At 41.1% G+C, this 17,314-nt stretch overlaps 1 protein-coding gene across 4 annotated transcripts in view; it reads right to left on the bottom strand.

The window, feature by feature from the left end:
- PLEKHA1 (pleckstrin homology domain containing A1) overlaps window positions 1-15,978 on the bottom strand; it is a 38,931-nt gene extending 22,953 nt beyond the window's left edge. For 2 of the 4 annotated variants that reach the window (XM_054382767.1, XM_054382765.1), the window contains exons 1-2: window positions 15,950-15,978; window positions 362-522 (exon numbers count right to left, since the gene is read on the bottom strand). In XM_054382767.1, coding sequence (XP_054238742.1) covers window positions 362-502 — 141 coding nt within the window. In that variant the 5' untranslated portion in view covers window positions 503-522; window positions 15,950-15,978. Of the gene's footprint in view, window positions 1-361; window positions 523-15,577; window positions 15,617-15,949 lie in introns of those variants that run through there. The other 2 variants (XM_054382764.1, XM_054382766.1) reach the window with 2 other exon arrangements.
- Window positions 15,979-17,314: the final 1,336 nt, after the last annotated feature.

Here is a 17,314-nt window from a genome sequence, read left to right on the forward strand (position 1 = left end):
GCTCATCACGATTCAAAACCAATTACTGACTTTATACGTGGGATCAAACTCAGACTCCCTTTGGTTCCCTATATCCCCTATCAATATTGAGATCCCATAAATTGGCAACTCATTTATGTCCAAGTTGTTTTGGAGGTTTTACTAGTAAAAGGAAAAAATACAGTTCATATTTCTATTTAAGAGACCGCACAGACAAGCAAAGAAGCAGCACTGATTGCAATTATTTCACTCATGGAAATATTTTTCCCCCCTTCCCCGGCTTCTAGGTCCATGGCCTAACACCATTTTTGAGTTACTTGGTTGAAGTATAAAAAAGGGGGAAATAGGTAGAAGCCAGAAACTCTTGCCAAGAACATCTCACCTGTGGGTTATCCATGTACCACACCAGGCTGTCTTCTCTGGTGTCCAGGATGAAGTACCGCCGCAGAAATTTCCCGCTGTTCTCATTTTCTTCAATATCTAGGAAACCACAGATGCGATTCTGACGATCCACATAAGGCATTTCTGACCCTGAACATCACACTGCAGAACAGAACACAGACATTCAGCAAAGTTCCTCATTACTGATTTTAAGACTCTTGTGTGCCTACCCATGATGTTTTGAGCAGTTTCAACCAGCATCTTAAAGAAGTTTCTACAGAAGAATTCAGTGAAGTGTAGCTGCTACCCTACTCCCCCCCTTAATTTTTGCATAGGTTTCTCACTTGTTGGAAGCCTCTCTGTAAGGATTCTAACACCCTAAGTGCAAAGATACAAGAACTAAACAGCCCATGAGCATCAAGACTAGCAGACTAGCTTTTACAAGACCAAAGAATAATCAAAGATTCACCTCCATGACTTACACCAAGTTGAGACAACTAGGTTTAGACTTCCTTCTTGGACATTGCCTTTCGTGGTCAACAAAGGAACTTTGTATAGCAGCTCTACTGTCCAGAGGGATTCCTCAGATTTTGTTAAAGCAAATTCAACAAAACTCTTTTAGAAGCACTTCACATTTTCCTTTTCTCCCACAGAAAGAACTGGATGCTAACAATGTCTAAGAAGAGACATCTTTTCATCCTTAAATAGTCAGAACAGAGTCCTGCATGCAGCAGCAGAGATGTGAACGTACTTGCCAGCCCACAACTGAAATCCTCAACCCCCACATGGTACTAAGCTTGAGGCTGGCAGGCTTTTTTTAAAGCTTGGGGGTTGGGGATTTTTTGCCAGTTTTTATTTTGCTTTAAAAAATAACTACAAATCTGTCCTGCTGACCACCTACTCCCATTTTGGTGCTTCACCTTTTATTGCTCTGTCTCTCCACAAGCTATTGCTGCCCTTTTTACCTGCCTCCTTTGCTTTTGCAGTACAGTCATTTAACTTAAGAGCCAGATTTAAGAGCAAAGATAAATTTGCATCTAGAAATGGCCATAAACCAAGTGTTAAGTATGACAAAAATCAGGCTGATGCCAATCTTTGTTACAAAACTCAGAAATAGTACATAGCCAAAAACATTAACATGAGACGCAGAAGGCTTAAACACTTCACACATTTCATAACATCTTCCAGCCTTCCCTGTGTAATGTTTCTTTTTAATAGTTTCTTTTTAATAGTTCTTGAACTTGTTTACCTTTCCTACTTCCTTAATTTATTTGATTCAAATATAGTTATAAACACACACAATGAGGCAGATGACTGATAACTCTCTGTAGCTAGCTATTGATACACCCCAGTAAAACACAACATATGGTTAAGCACATTTGGAAGCGCTGATTTTGAGGAGTCACATCTCCAGATCAGCACACATTTATTTTTTGAGGTCCAGATATAGGAATATGTAGATATATGCTTGCATTTACAGCTGTCATTTTAGATGACTAATTAGAACATTAGTCAAATTTTGCCTCAACTACTTTGAAAAGCAATTACTTTGACATCTGTTACCATGATTCTGATCCTGTAGTAGAAGAATTTCTAGTAAGCAGTTTTAAGACCAGACATTAGGAAGAAATTCTTCTTTATGAGGGTGGTGAGGCAGTGGAACAGGTTGCCCAGAGAGGCTGTGGTGGCTCCAGCCCTGGAAGTGTTCAGAGCCAGGCTGGATGGGGCCTTGAGCAACCTGGGCTAGTAGGAGGTGGTCCCTGCCCATGGCAGCAGGGTTGGAACTAGATGATTTTTAAGGCCCCTTCCAACCCAAACCACTCAATAATTCCATGATTTAACTCAATCTGTAAAATAACTAACCTATTTTGTGCCCAACACTAATACCTGGTGTGAACTGAAGTCCAGTACATCAAGCCTGGCAAGCAGGGACCAGATCTAACAGTCTCAATTCAGCAGTATTTGCAAAGAACAGCTGAAGAGATTGCAGTATCACAGCAATGGCTGACTGCTAAAACCGCTGCTGGTTTGGGTTTCTTAATCTTAGCCATTACATTCTAAAGCTAAATGCATTTTTGTGTACAACAAACTTAACACGCTTGTTTGAGAGGCAAGACATTTTCCACATAGCTAAAAGGAAATACAGGCACATGCCTATTAACCTTCCATTAAGGGCTTGATTGATTTGGTTTTCTTTCTGCCTCCAAAAGGCAAAAGTCTCCATATTTAAGGTACTGATTAAATTTAACTCCTCAAAGGAGTAACAAAATTTACTAGGGTAATGTCACTGTTATTGGGGTGTTCCTCAAATGCAATACCACAGATCTAAGACAATTTCTGTAACCCAGTTATAAGCAACAGCAGGAACACTTAAGAACTCTTAAGACAATGTTATGATGATAACAAACATTCATCAGTAATTCACATTCTGGCTCTTGGGATCACTTTACACAGAAGAAACAGCTCACTATGAACACCTCTCCAGTGAGGAGCAAGCTCAAGGGTAGCTGTTCTCTCAGTCACACCTTCGGCTGGCAGAACTTGGCATCACACATTGTTTTCATTTAAATAAGATAAAAATTGTCCTTTACTACTGTTGTCCTATGGTGTGCTGGGTGGTCTCTCAGGAAAACACACAGCAGTTCCAGGACACCATTGCAGCTTAATATCATCAATTTATGATGCCCAGAAAAGCCTTTTGCCTGAAAAAAAAAAAAAAAGGCAAATATTGGTGGCTGGTTTGCTGTTTGAGCAGGCTTAAGCTGTGTCCTCTGCAGGTGTGAAGAAAATGAAACAAGGAAAACTTGTTTTTGAAACAATGTACAGATTGATTAAGAACCCTTGAATAAAACCAACTGGATTTTCAAAGCACTTCTCTCCTACAGGAGAATCTATGCTTCAGAAAACCTTCTAGGAAAAAGGAAAGGAAAATACTCATAATGCTCCATTATGAGCATGCAATTTGCTAACGCTGAACTACTCAATGCTTACTTTTTTTCTTTCCCCCCAGGGCAAATGACAAAATTGAGCTCTCAGTTGCCATTAAGTCAATTTAAAAAAAAAAAAAAAAAACCAAACAACAACAACAAAAACAAAACAACAACAACAAAAAAAAAACCACCAACAACACAAAAAACCAAAACCTAAATTGATAGATTTTCTATTTCAGAGTAAAACTAGCTAATTTCTAGTCTACAAAGTGATACTATTGTAGTTCTTCTGTCCTCTGATAAAAATGCAGGATAAACTATCGTTAAAGTTTTCAGTTGTGCAACTGCTGTTTTCCTCCAGTCTGTTCAAGACTCCTCATGGAATTACTGATGCTACCAGATTGATGGTAAAAAAAGTGATTAAAGCCACTCTAACTCTACTATAAAATTGAAATAAACCAAAGATGAAATCATGCAATTGCTTTCCATTTTTAAAAATCTGCTTTCACCGTATTACACCTTGGCATGGTTCCACTCTAATTTAATACCAATTGTGTTCAGCATGTGTTGAGGAACCACAGTTTGTAAATGTGCATTAAAAAAAAGAAATCAATTTGTACCTTTCTTCCAGTTACTAAAGCAACTGAACACACACGACAAAACCACCACCAGGACACCCTTCCTGACAACCCCAGACAGACCAGAAAAGCAGCAAAGATGGAATTACCACATTTACTTCTTAAGGTTCATAAAAGGAATTGCAGAGCTACAACATGAATGCCTCAGTGTAAAGAGATCTGTAAGAAAATCAGCTTCCCAATTCACCACAACTTCAATTTCAGTATCTTCAGTCTATGGAGCCCTTCTTACACAGATGATTTATTTTTCATTACATTATTTCAGGTGATTCTACAACAATAATCTCCAAGTCTGTTTTACAGCTCTTATTACATGCACACTTAGTTCTTTTCTGCAGCAGAATCTGCAGCACAGTGTAATAACTTCTACCCATTTTTAGAATCAAATATAGAGAAAGATTAGGAATTCTTAAAGAGAAAAGCTGAAGGCATTAAACGTTTAAGAGATTACATAAAACTTCATTTGATTTTGCCTTCCCTCCCCAAAGTGTGTGTGTGGGTGGGGATGTGAGGCAGGGGAGGGAGAAGATGTGGGTCAGTGACATAGTGCTGCTTCAGAAAAAAAAAATATCCCTATAGCCCATTTCCTCTTTGTTCTTGCCACAATCCACCAGAAACTAAAATACTTTCTTACAGCTCCTTTCGTTGTGCATATCAACACTCACATTGAAGAGCTCAGAAACTCTCAGGTCCTTAAAATTCCTTCTTGGAGGGCTGTGTTAGAATCCAAAGAAGAGGCTTCACTTATTTTTGCAGTCTCACATCCCTCTTTCCAGTGGCAGCATACTAATTTAAGCAGGTACGTAGCTCACCAGTCCAGCTTCTCTCAGATTTCCCCTCTCAGTGTGCTCTTCCTCCGAGCTCTACCACACAGCAACGGGCCTCAACATTTATATCACAAACTGAAGGCTGCCTGGCCTCCTGGGCACCACTATAAATAAAATCACAGATCACCTTCTCCCAGTCTGAAGCTGTAAATGCATGACTGCACAACTGGAACCTGCTGAGGCATACAAGCATCTTGCTGTCACCATTTATAACAGGCTGCTTCAACTCTCTTGCAGTAATCTCTATTTTTAGTTCCACACCAGCACCTGCTCTTGACTTCACCTCCTTTCCAGCTTGCCTCTGGATCTTCAAGTCCAAAGGCCATATACAAGACTAGTAAAGTGGCATGCAAGGGAGCAGTTCTATGGGCCACTCTCCTCTGACAGCTAAGACTTGATTTCCACAGCAGGCACAAACCATTGACCACTGGCTTACCGGAGAAGGTAGAACTTTGTAAGAATAAACGTCCATGCAAGGCTTTGCACTACCCACAGAAGAGCTGGACTAAGAAATATAGCAGGATGAGCACCTTTTAGCTTTATTTTACATGTATTTTCCCCAAGCTTTGGCTAGAATTTTATACTTCTTTCAATTTAGATTAACACTTTTAGTAACACTTCCTGCTCTGTGAGCTTGTGGATGTGTTGACCTTTGGATTTAACTTACCACAGAAGATGACTTTGGGGCTCTTTTTGTATTAGCTAAGAAGATTAACAAACAGATGATACCTTCTTATTCATCCCCATGAAATGATGAACACCATTCATAAAACTACACCAAATAAATATATTAGGATGCCATGGCTCATGCCCATCCTCCTCCTCCTCGCCCCCCCCCCCCCCACCCCTTAAAGCTCTACTGTTATCAGCAGCTCCACGGCCACAAAGGGAAGGTGAGCAGCACCACCAGCAAATTCCCAGTCCCTCCTGTAACTCCAAGATTATTGAATGCTCTTGGCTTTTGCCTAGGCAATTACTATCAGCTTCCTGCTGTAAATCAGGTACTCTCCCATTGGTCATCTCTTTTACTGATCATTGATTCCATTTACTGACTCCCAAGGGTAAAGGATGAGTTCAAACCGTCTTGCTTATACTTGGCAGAACGCAGCAATGAAAGCTTTCCTCCTTGCATATATCCAGGGCAACAAAGAGGGGGGAGTGGAAACCAGCATAACCCTGAGACAACCAGCTTAGAACAGCCTCTGAAAACAAGTCATATAAATCTTCCAGGACAGTTGTTCAAGCTGCTTTATTTTCAACATCTTGAAAAGCTTCCAGTAGAAGCACAAAACCGTATGTATAATTTGAACTGAGAGACAATATCTCTGCTCATGTTTCACAAACCCCTTAAAGCCAAAATTTCCTAAGTACCCAAATATGACAGAAAAACACTGATCTAGGAACCGGAGAGATAATCTCGACACAATTCTGATGACAACTGATGATAATTTGGGATTGACTGATTTAAAACAACACGCTGAGCTTTTCTATTTCTCAGAGGGCCTTCACTGGTTCACTTTTGTTTTGGAGGGTGCAACAGACACTGTACGATTTTGTTAAACAGAAAAGACATGGCTTTGATTTGCTCAAGTGTAAGAAACTATTAGCAACATTTTAACTACATCAACAAATGAGAACTGCAAGTCTCCAGAATATGCTGCTCCCTAAATTTAGAATCCTTCTCTAACGTGGTCAAGCAGAGAAAAAAAAAAAAAAAAAAGCAGCTGCAAAAGGCCATTATTCACTTGCAAGAGAACTCCTAGGCACAAGTTAATCTTCAAAATTAAAATCCCTGAAACACATACCAGCAGCACTGACCTTTCCTATCCTCAGTCAAACAATACATCCCTCCCCCAGTACCTAATCCAAATTCCAACCAGGCTACGATATAGAAGAATCATCATTTGCACTTGTAAAATCTTCTCACAAACCCAGCCACTTTATCTTGCACTCAAGTCTCACTCACCATTCTATCTCCAAAATGCATCTGACCTGCTGTTTTCCAGGAAGACTTGTTAAAAATCAGGGTAAGCCAACTAACTATTCCCTTCTTTCCCATTGTACCTTAGCCAAGTTGAATGACTAATTTTATTCCATACTATTCACTAAAATGCTACAGCATTAATTCTAGGTGTTTCCGACATCCACATATAATCAACATGTATTCAAACAAATTTCACATGAGATGAGGATGCAGTTTGACAAACCTTATTTCAGTACAGATTGAATCCAGTCAAACTTGTAGTAACTCAAGACCCTCAGTATGATAATGAGAAACTATTGGCCCAAAGTGAAGCAAGAAACAACTGAGATGAAGTTAATCACAAAAAGTAAATGCAATGAATTAACTCAGACCATCACCTCCCTCCCTGCTACACTGGCAGTTAAGGTTTTTCACAGCCTCCCAGCCCCATTGTTCCCAGCTCCCACCAGAAAAACACATTTACCACGGACAATGACATCAACCCACGCACAGGCACTTCATCTTTACCTAAACTGCAGCAATATTGCCTTTGACTATGCAAAAACATTCAGTATGACCTAGAGGAAAATTGGAATGCTAAGGAAAATGTTCTCAAGTTACCTTGAATCCATCATGTCTATTTCAAGTATCTACCGGTTCCAGAACGGAACAGACTCCTATTTCCTCAAAAACTTTTGCAGGAATTTCTGTAAGTGATGTTTCATGCTCTTAAACTGCCTCCTTTCCTCCATTTTAAGGTGTGTGCAACAGCAGCCAAGGCTTTGGGACATGATGAAATGAGGAAATGCACTGCACAGGATGCAAAATTCCTATCACCGATCTCCTAAAACAGCCAGACCAAAAAACCTCACCTATTAATGGTTTTTGCCTAGCTAAAACAAGCGTTTTAATTGTCCCTCTAACAGCACTGAGTAACACAAATAAAAAGGAAGCATCTTGTGCAATGAAGCCAGTCTTGAAATTTATCTATTAATAAAAGTGATGACTAGCCTAGAAAGCAATAAAACAAAACAAAGCTGAAAGACAGTGAAAGAATATCTTCAATAACATTTTTATAGCAGACAGAAGAACAGTTTTCATCACTTCATATTAAACGTAGGCAATACAAAATTACTCCAAATGAGATAAAACTACAGATGAGTACAACAAAATATATCTACACTAATTCACGTTATTTCATGCAATCCTCAAAACAATTCTTTTAAAGCTTATTAATTCCAGTTACAGAGCAGTTAAAATGCTTAATAATGTAGCTTCAGAGTTTATTTGTATTTACAATTATTTTATGCTCTGTGTGAAACTCCAAATATGACAAGCTAGGTGCTTGCTCTTCAAAATGCTTACATGCATTACTCCATAGGAATGGTTCCATTGATGGCAACCAACCTAAATTAGAACTTAGGCAGGGTATAAGTACCTTACTTTTTAGGATTGCTTATTATTACTACTTATTCATTAGCAAAAACCTTTTCAATTTCAGTTATTAGTAACTGTTTCATCTAGGCCAACCACTCCAAGGACTCAGATTCCACAGCTAGCAGCTATTTCAAATTCAACCCAAAACAGGGTTCAACTAAGAAAGAGCAAGAGTCTCAAAAGCATCACAACAACTCTGAAGCACAAAGACTCTCTCCATCAAACTACAAATCTTGAGGACGCTTATTTGACTTGAGGAACTTCCATACAAGAAGATGAGGATGGTTTAAAACCAACCAACCAACCAAAAAATTTGCCATTTTTGAGCCAGAACTTTGCTCTGAATCCTGGATATAAACTCCTCAGCACAAACACAGACCTTTTTCCTGTAAACTACGAAAAAACCTCACAAGACCAGCTGGTTAGGAAATTAGCAAGTTGAAAATATCTTCTTCAGTTTTCAGAGAGTCCTCCTAGATCATTGAAGAAATAGCAGCATGTACAGAAGAGTCTGTTAAATCAATTTTGAAAGTACTACTTAAAAAAAAATTATCTGCCTCAATAGCACCAAAATGTGCTGAAAATACTGGGTAGAAGCCAAACAGAGGGAAGCTTAAAAGAGCGCTGGAATAGTAAAAGGTTTCATTCTGCATACAGATCCAAAGGCAAGTTCCAAGTTTGAAAGCAATCCTGTACTCAGACTAATTGCATTAAACTGTACATATTTAAGACACTCTAAAGGCAGCTCTGAATAGCTCAGCACTTGAGAACTATGATTTCACATTACATGTCTACCAGCAGCAACAGGCCATCTGAACATGGGCTTAAGACATTTAACCATCTTGTCTACAGTGAACTCAGCACTGAGCATCTTTTTTACCTCTTGAAAGCCAACTGCAGTCTAAGGACTGTAAATAACTGATTTTATCAGTCCATTTGAAATATCAAATAATGAAAAGAGCACCAGCAGAACAATATTTGATTTGGCCTTAAAAAACACAAAAAGCCTTAATGAAACCAAACAGACAACACAAGGAACTGATTACCAACTTTTCATATCCAATGGATAATTAAAAATAAAAAAAAAAGAAAAAAGCAATGGTTCATCTACACTAATACCCTGGGAAGGAAAAATTGTTGCCATTCAGACTTCACTTATTTTAACTGTGGGCTTTGCCATACAGACCATGTTTTGCTGCATAAGCCCCCTCTGTGGGACAAAATTCCTGTTACTGGGAAAACTGGGTATCTCCTCCAGAATCCATCTTATTTAGCAACCATATTAGTACTACAAAAGGATTTGCAGCAATTAGGACTAATCCCAGAGCCTTCAGTAAGCTCCAGTTTCGTGAAAGTTCTTTAGAAAGAATAAAGCTTTGTCTATCTCATGTAAGTGAACCAATACTCATTTAGCATGGTGGGAGGAGACAATTAAGCTCCCATCAAATGGCTGCATTTTCAGATAACGACCTTCCCTTCCCCTGCTTTTTTATACTTTTTAATTTAAGGAAATAAAATGCCACTTGGGTATATTTCACAAAAGTCTCACCTGACACAGAGTGAAAGCCCACAAATTAAAGTTTATCCGCAATGGCAGGTCCTGTAAGACAGCACCAGCTCACCAACACTTCACTTGCAGCACATACTTCACTGTAACTTCTCACACAACTCATTTTCAGCAGCCTTCAGCCTTGGAAGCAAGACACGAGCCCAAGGGATTGTCCTCTCACAGGTACAACCCACACCTGGTTACTAACCTTCCTCCTCATTTGTTCAGTGACACAAATATCAGTTTACTGCACAGCTGCTGGTCTGCACTGATGCTGCTGTTTCTCAAAGCATAAATATGGGGAACAACAATGCTCCATCTACAGAGTAATCCCAGCTCCAGCTGGAAGTCATCAGGCTCCTGGCACTTCACCGGATTGCTGCCTGACCTACACACAGTGAGATGGAAGCACTTCAGGAGAATCACAAGTCCTCTGTGTGTGCAATAACATGCCCAGGAATCCTGGCCTTACCAAGAGTGTGCAACAGACTGGTTTTCAACATACTGTACTGTGGCCTTCCCCCATGGAGGGAACCAATGGACCTCCCAAATGAAATCCTGCTCCTCAAGCCAAAAATCAGGCCACCAGCACAAATCAGCAAGACTGTATAAATAAATTACAGCACCTACAGTGAACTTGATTTATGGAGAAAAAGACAAGATTAATGATGAAGAAATATAACTGAAGTCTGAAGTCCTGCATAAGCAGGAACACTTCTGAAACATGAACATCCTCTGAGCAGTGCCACGTAACTTTACAGCACAAGTGTCTGCTAGCTATAGAAATAACTCGCTAGAGGAATTAGTAGCTCAGCCTAAGTCCCCTTTGTTATGATAAGCCTCCCTAAAGAGTTAACCAATATATTTAACAACATCTTTTGAAGTGCAGCTTTAAGAGGACTGCTCCCTCTCACAGCAAACCTGACATGTAACTGTTTTAGCACTTAGCAGCAGAACACTTAATTAAGTCACTAGTCTGAACAAGTTCAAACACATTTCCTTGGACATGGGATATAAATGTGGTGGGTACCAACGCACCCGTGAAGAGCATAAACAAGTACATATTCAATTACTGAATTTATCACCTATCTGCCAGGACAGGGAGACTGTTCCTGGGAGTGCTGACTCTCAATGATGAAAACATGTTTACAAACCTTGGTAATTGCTGTCTAGTCTACATTTTCAGTTTAAAGCAATGACAATGCCATCTTGTATTTCCACCAGAAGGATTTAAAATCCAAAACACTTCTAGCTTTATAAACGTAAAGACACCACTCTTCAGAGGTGGCTCCAAAATCTTTTTCCCCTTAGGAGAGCAGGGAAGTAGAAGAGCTATCTTTTCTCAGCCTCTTTCACATGAAGAGGCAATAAATCAGACTGAATTTAAGAGATGCTGTCTATCACATCAGCAGAGGAAATGAAGAAAATTGATAGCTCAAAGGTTTGGATCTAATGGCTAGCTAGAATTAAAAGCTTTTTCCAAAGAACAGACAGAGACAGTTTTGCTATTGTTCATTGTGTGGCTGAATCATAATAGAAAAGATTTGCCTGGCTCATTCAGGTATTTTAGACATTGTTTTCATACTTTGTTAAACAAACAGAGCCATGCAACGCTCCTTAAAGTTTTAAGGACTTGCCTTCCTTTTTTCCCACCTTTTAGTTAGTACAAGAGATTTCCAATCAAACCTTTTTTTCCCTTGCCTTATTTTTCTGATTTTACTCTTTCTGTCTGAAGCTCATCCTCAGCTTTTAATGCAGGCAGTCTCTGTAACTTCCTCCTCCTAGCACAAGGGAGCTACATGCCCCATGTTACCCCTGCACCTGACTGACACATCCTTGTGACACTTGTGCCATGCAGAGCTGCTCCTGCTCTGCAGTTTCAGTATGAGAACAGAGGGACAGAGAAGAAGTTTGTCCCAGGCCACACAGGAAGCTTTTGGCAACACAGTGAATTGAACCTGTTCCCCAAGTCCCAGAGCAGCAACCTCACCATTGAACCATCTTTCTTCTACATAATACCTGAAACTATTCAGATTTTCAAGGCAAAGGCATATGTTCAAACCTGAAAACTGTTTAAACTGTTGAATGCCACAAATGTCTACCAGACCTGCAACTCCCTACTCATGTAGATAACATCTGTTGAAAGTGGCTCATATAGTTCTGCACCAGAAAGCTTAATAAGTTCCTTCTTCAAGATTAAAGAAACACCTACACATTCTAGATGCTTCTGCAAGTCCCCAGAGGGAAAAAATGCTGCTTAGTGCTGAGACAATGAACTGAGCTTCCTTCCTCAACAGCAACAAAACCCTGCTGCTTTACCTAGCACTAACAGGAAAGTGTTATTTATAAAATTGAGCCATATATGAATACATATCTACATGTTTATCAATGTTAGGCTACAGCATGTAGCAAAATGACCTTAGACTTAGGAATTTTCAAAGTCTTAACATGAGAGATCACTGGAAGAGCAGGAAAAAAAATTGAAACAGCTCAGCCATATCTCCCATTCCAATTCATTTCAGTCATTCTGTACATTAAAGTGGAACTTCAAAACCTGAACCATACTTGTTAGTAGGTAGGGTTTTTTTAAAGCATCTACATTATTTCTACATGACAGATAAACTCACTAGAACTGTGACATTTACGTTTCTCATATAACTGGAACTGAACAAGAGCAATGCTTCTAGTCGTATCTGGATGCATTTGGGCTCAAACCCAAAAAAAATACCTGCACTGTTCAATTTGTGGTATCGTTTGTTTCCTGGTGCCATCTACAGCACTTGCTCTGTTTTGTAAAAATGTTTTCTGCTAAAGCCAGTTAGCTAAATTCCCTTATTTTAGCACTGAAGTTGCAATCCTGTATTTTCATGCAAATACACAACTGCACAAAGGCTTATTTGGATCCAAACCTTGCTAAGTATTTTCTAATCATGTTTATATTGCTCAGAATTATCAGGAGAAATAAACCCCAACACCCATCAGACAAGAAAGTGGCATGCTCTTGTGTCACAAGCTGCTGTTCAGACATACAGCTGGATATATGGAAGAGGACATCACAGGATGCAAGGAAACATGTCACTTGTAACATGCCCTGACTTCCCAGTGCTGCTGGTTTGCTGCATTTTGAAGGAAGTACATTTACTATGAATACTGTCAGCTTAAATAACCAGGAAAATTTGGTAATAAAGACATTGATGGAATTCTAAATCTACTAAAATAGATTAAGAATTTTGCAGGCCTGGCAGTCTGGGTTATGTCCAACACAACAATGGAGGCTGTACTGCAAGTGGAGATCTGTTCACATTTCAGTAATGTCCTCAAGATATTTCTAATCTGTTACAGCAAATAAAACCTGCCTTTTGCACTTCCTCTCCTCTGCTCTAAGTCCATGATGTACAGTCAGCCTCAATTATTTCTGCTGAAATAGCTCCCTCACTTTCTGAAATAAGCCACAGCTACCTGGGAAAACCAAGGCCTTCTGTATTCATCCCTCATATATATGCCTGCCTTGTTTTCCATGTGTGTGCCTGTCTTCTGTCACTCAGTTACTACTCCTGAGGAAGAATAAATGAAAGGAGAAAGGAGGGGAAAATAGTAAAATGCTTCTGATTTTCTTTGTCAACTGTTGGCTGTTTATTCTACGACTATATGAATGCACCTGCTCCTCTGAAACACTTAAATGCTGCAGTATACCTGTCAGTGACCTATTGTGCATCTTTTTCTTTATTTCTGCCCCTGAAATGCATAGCTCTACAATGGAACATAAGGCAAACCACAGCTATAAAACACAGAAACAGCTTAAGAAAATAAATTCTGTATTTATAATTGACCAACTCAAAATTCTATCTTCTACTACCAAAATAAAATCACAGCATCTAATAACTGTAATGAACATGCGAGAGCCACACAAAGTTTTGTTATTTATGCAAAGCTGTCTCCAGCAGTTCAGCATTAGTGATATTCAAGAAACACAAACTCCCCACATACTATCTCTTGAATTACCACTTTCTGCAGTGCCAGTGCTTTTTTATCCCTGAATTGCAATGCTCTTCTCCAAATATCAACCAGGCTAAGAATCTCTCTACCATGAGAGATTTCAGCCCACTTTTAACACTGACTCATGTGACAAACAGGAAAACAGCACTTCTACACTTCTCTGCTTTACATTATCTGACAGCTTTGTGTATTGCTACTTGTGGGACTCTCTCAAGCAAAAATAACAACCAGAAATAGGAGATGAGAGAGACTGCAGGGACCTAAAAGGCAAATGCACTGTTACAAACCCATTGCAAAGACCTGCTAGAATGCAGCAAATCTCTTGTGAATTTATCAACATAGAGCCTCATGAGAGCAAGTAATAAAACCTAGAAAGTCTTCCTATATATAACTGGATATATAGACCTTCTTAGGAGCTACTGAATTTGCTTTGAAGTTGCACCTGTTGTGAAATGAACTGACACAAGACTTTGTCCTACTCCATCACAGCTTTCAAATCAGAAGTATTAAAAACCCCATCCTTAAAAGTGCAGTGAAGTCATTAAGGGACAGAGTAAGTCATTGTAGAGCAACCAGGCTAAGTTGCCATGCACAGCATCTCAGTGAAGACTGTTGGTGCTGCATCATAATGAACACAGCTGAAGCATAAAAAGGAAGTGAACAAATCAAAGAAAGAAAAAAAAGAGGAAAAAAAAACCCAACACAACAAAAACCCCAAATCCTGCTGGTTTCAACAGTGAGAAGTTATCCCTGGCACCTCATAGGCCCAAAATGCATAATCAAACATGGCACTGTCTTCTGTCATGTTTGGGATTAAGCAATGAGAACAGAAAATAGATCCTTGCAGATATTATGGCCTCTTTTAGTAAAGTAAGAAATTTTTCACAAGGCAATAACAAAGCTGAGGCCACTGAGCTTACTACATGCAGGGATGCCTAGCAGTCTCTTTAAAAGCACTGTGTTTTTTTAAAGAGAGAGAACCTAGCTCTTAAGAATCTAAAAAATGAAATTTAAAAAAACCTCTCCCTCTCAGACTAACTCAGATAAGCACCAGCACTTTGTTCATGCCTAATTCCTAACACTCAACCTAATAAATTAATAACTGTTTCCACACATGAAGATAAACTGTTCCTTTTGCTTGGTTACAAGCCGATGAAGGAAAAGTAGAGTTTTGTTTAAAAAGAGACTTCAAAACAGGAGGCTGCTCCCCAGAGAGGAATTGTTGTCCTCTTGATGTTACCTTTCAAACATTTTATGCACTAATACAATGCCTTTAATGAAGGTTATGCATTAGTTACACCTAACGGAACCGCATAACACATGTAGTATTTAAATCCGTGTTAAGTTAGTAGCATGTCAAACGCCTATCTGGATTTTTACACGTGCTAAAACCAGCAAATACCACAAAGTTAGTTACAGTTTAACACTGATTTATAATCACGTTATCCATTTCAAGACGCTCTGCTTCAGTAAATAACCAGCCCAAGTTTCAACTAAGCTAGGACACAACTCAGAAGGCGCTGGCTTGCACTGCTAGCACAGGCATCAGCTTTCCTAAATAGCCCTCTTCAGAACTAGCACCTTCGAAAGCTAAAAACAAACCAGCCACTAAATGTTAGCTGTCCTGATCACACTCAGCTCTCTCTGAAGCTCCAGCCAGACATTTCCATACCAAACGCGAGCAGGACCGAGGCAGGCCCAGCTTGGCAGGCAGGGTGCTCAAGGAGCCCACACCCTCCCAGGCACCATCACTGCAGGGCTCTGCCCAGATAAGATCGCTCCTTCCCATCATGCTCAAAGACCGAAGTTGAGAAGAGAGAAGGGGGGAAAAAATATAAGAAAAAAAAATATTACGGGTTATGAGATCATCCTCTTACCTCTGGGGATGAGACAGAGCCTTGATTGCTTTACCAGGACAATTATGCCCCAGCCCTCCTGTACACCGTCCCCGAGGTACAACACGGGGTCAGTCTCCACGCCAAGGCAGCGGCTTGGAGGGAGAACGAAGGAAAAGAGGACGGGGGAGGGAAGGGAAAGGCACGAAGCGGTTACGATGGAGAAGCCACACAAAGGCAGAAGCATCGAAGGAACAGGACAGTGCCCTGCCCGGTCTAACACCGAGCAAGGAAGGAAGGAAGGAAGAGCATCACCCAGTCGCCTTCCCTACAGGGCCGGACCGTGCTGCCCCGCCGCCTCAGCCCCCGCCGCTGCCCCGCCTCAGCGCTCCCGCCCCGGGCCAAGACACTTACTGGAGTCCAGTGCAGTCCGGGAGCTTCCGTGAGGAGAGCCGGGCCGTGCGGGGACTCGCCGCCTCCTGCCGCGCTCCCCTCCCGGCCCGGCTCGGCCCTTTCTCCACCCGCCCCCTTCTCCCTCCGAAGAAACTTCGCTGCCCGCGGAGACAGCACCGAGGCCCCCGCCCCGCCGTGCGCATGCGCCGCAACGCCACCTCCCGGGAGGCACCGGGGGCTGCGGGGCTTCCTGGGAGCTGTAGTGCGATGGGAAGGGAGGCATCGGCGCGGCCCTGCGAAGCGATGTCTGAGAGGAACGGCAGTGCAGACCGTGCCCTGCCGCGCAAGGCCTGACGGCAACCGTAGTCCGGAAGATGTTCTGAGGAGCAAGGCTTGGTGGGAGTTGTAGTCCAGGCGTGGGCTTAGCAGAGGGGCCTGGGGCTGCCCCCGCTGTGGGTACCGAGGAGGGGCAGGGAATGAACCAAGCCCACGGGAAGGCATCGGCTGTCAGCTGTCACGCAAAGACATCGGTCACTGCTCATAGTAATTTCCTGCAGCTTTGCTTTTTTTGGGGATGTGCAATTACTTTGGTTTTAACGTTACCTTTAATGGAGAGGGATTATCAGAAACAGAATTAACAGTTTGGATATGTGGAGACACTTCCCCTACACCTCTCACAGAAGCTTTGTCAGTTTGGATGCTACCACAAAGCTTTTTGAAGGCGCTGGTCACTACCATTCTAGTGGCAAATAACAACGTCCAGTAACGATATTTAACCTGTTTTACTGGGAATTATATTCTACACACTTCTGGGGGTCATCCAGTCCAACCTCCCTGCTAAAGCAGGTTGCCTGGGATGGCAATGTCCGTGCTGGTTTGGAATCTCTCCTTCTCTCTGAGCAGCCTCCTCCAGGGCTCTGGCACCCTCACAGGAAAAAAAAAAAAAAGTTTCTCATGTTCAGGTGGACATTCCTGCTCCAGTTTGTTTCTGTTGCTTGGCACTTCTGAAAATAGTCTGGCCCCATCCTCTTGCTCCCCTCCCTTTAGCTATTGATCAGCATTGATCAGATTCCCTCTCAGGCTGCCCTTCTCCAGGCTAAACAGCCTTGGGGCTCTCAGCCTTTCCTTATCAGAGAGATGCTCCAGTCCCTTCCTCATCTTTGTAACCCTCCACTGGACTCTTTTTTTACTTAATGTTTTCCAAAATAGTAATATATTATTTTTTTCCTGCTAGCTTAAAGCCATGATATCTCTAGAAATAGAAATCATTTGAAGTCAGCCATTGCCTGTAAATACATCTTTGTTTCGAGCTGGCATTTAAGGACCCTACTCGCTCCACAGTGAAACAAAAGCTGCAATCAGAGCTCAACAATAAAAGCTGAAGTC

The sequence above is a fragment of the Indicator indicator genome, chromosome 7 (genome assembly GCF_027791375.1).
Source record: "Indicator indicator isolate 239-I01 chromosome 7, UM_Iind_1.1, whole genome shotgun sequence".
Taxonomy (NCBI): Eukaryota; Metazoa; Chordata; class Aves; order Piciformes; family Indicatoridae; genus Indicator; species Indicator indicator.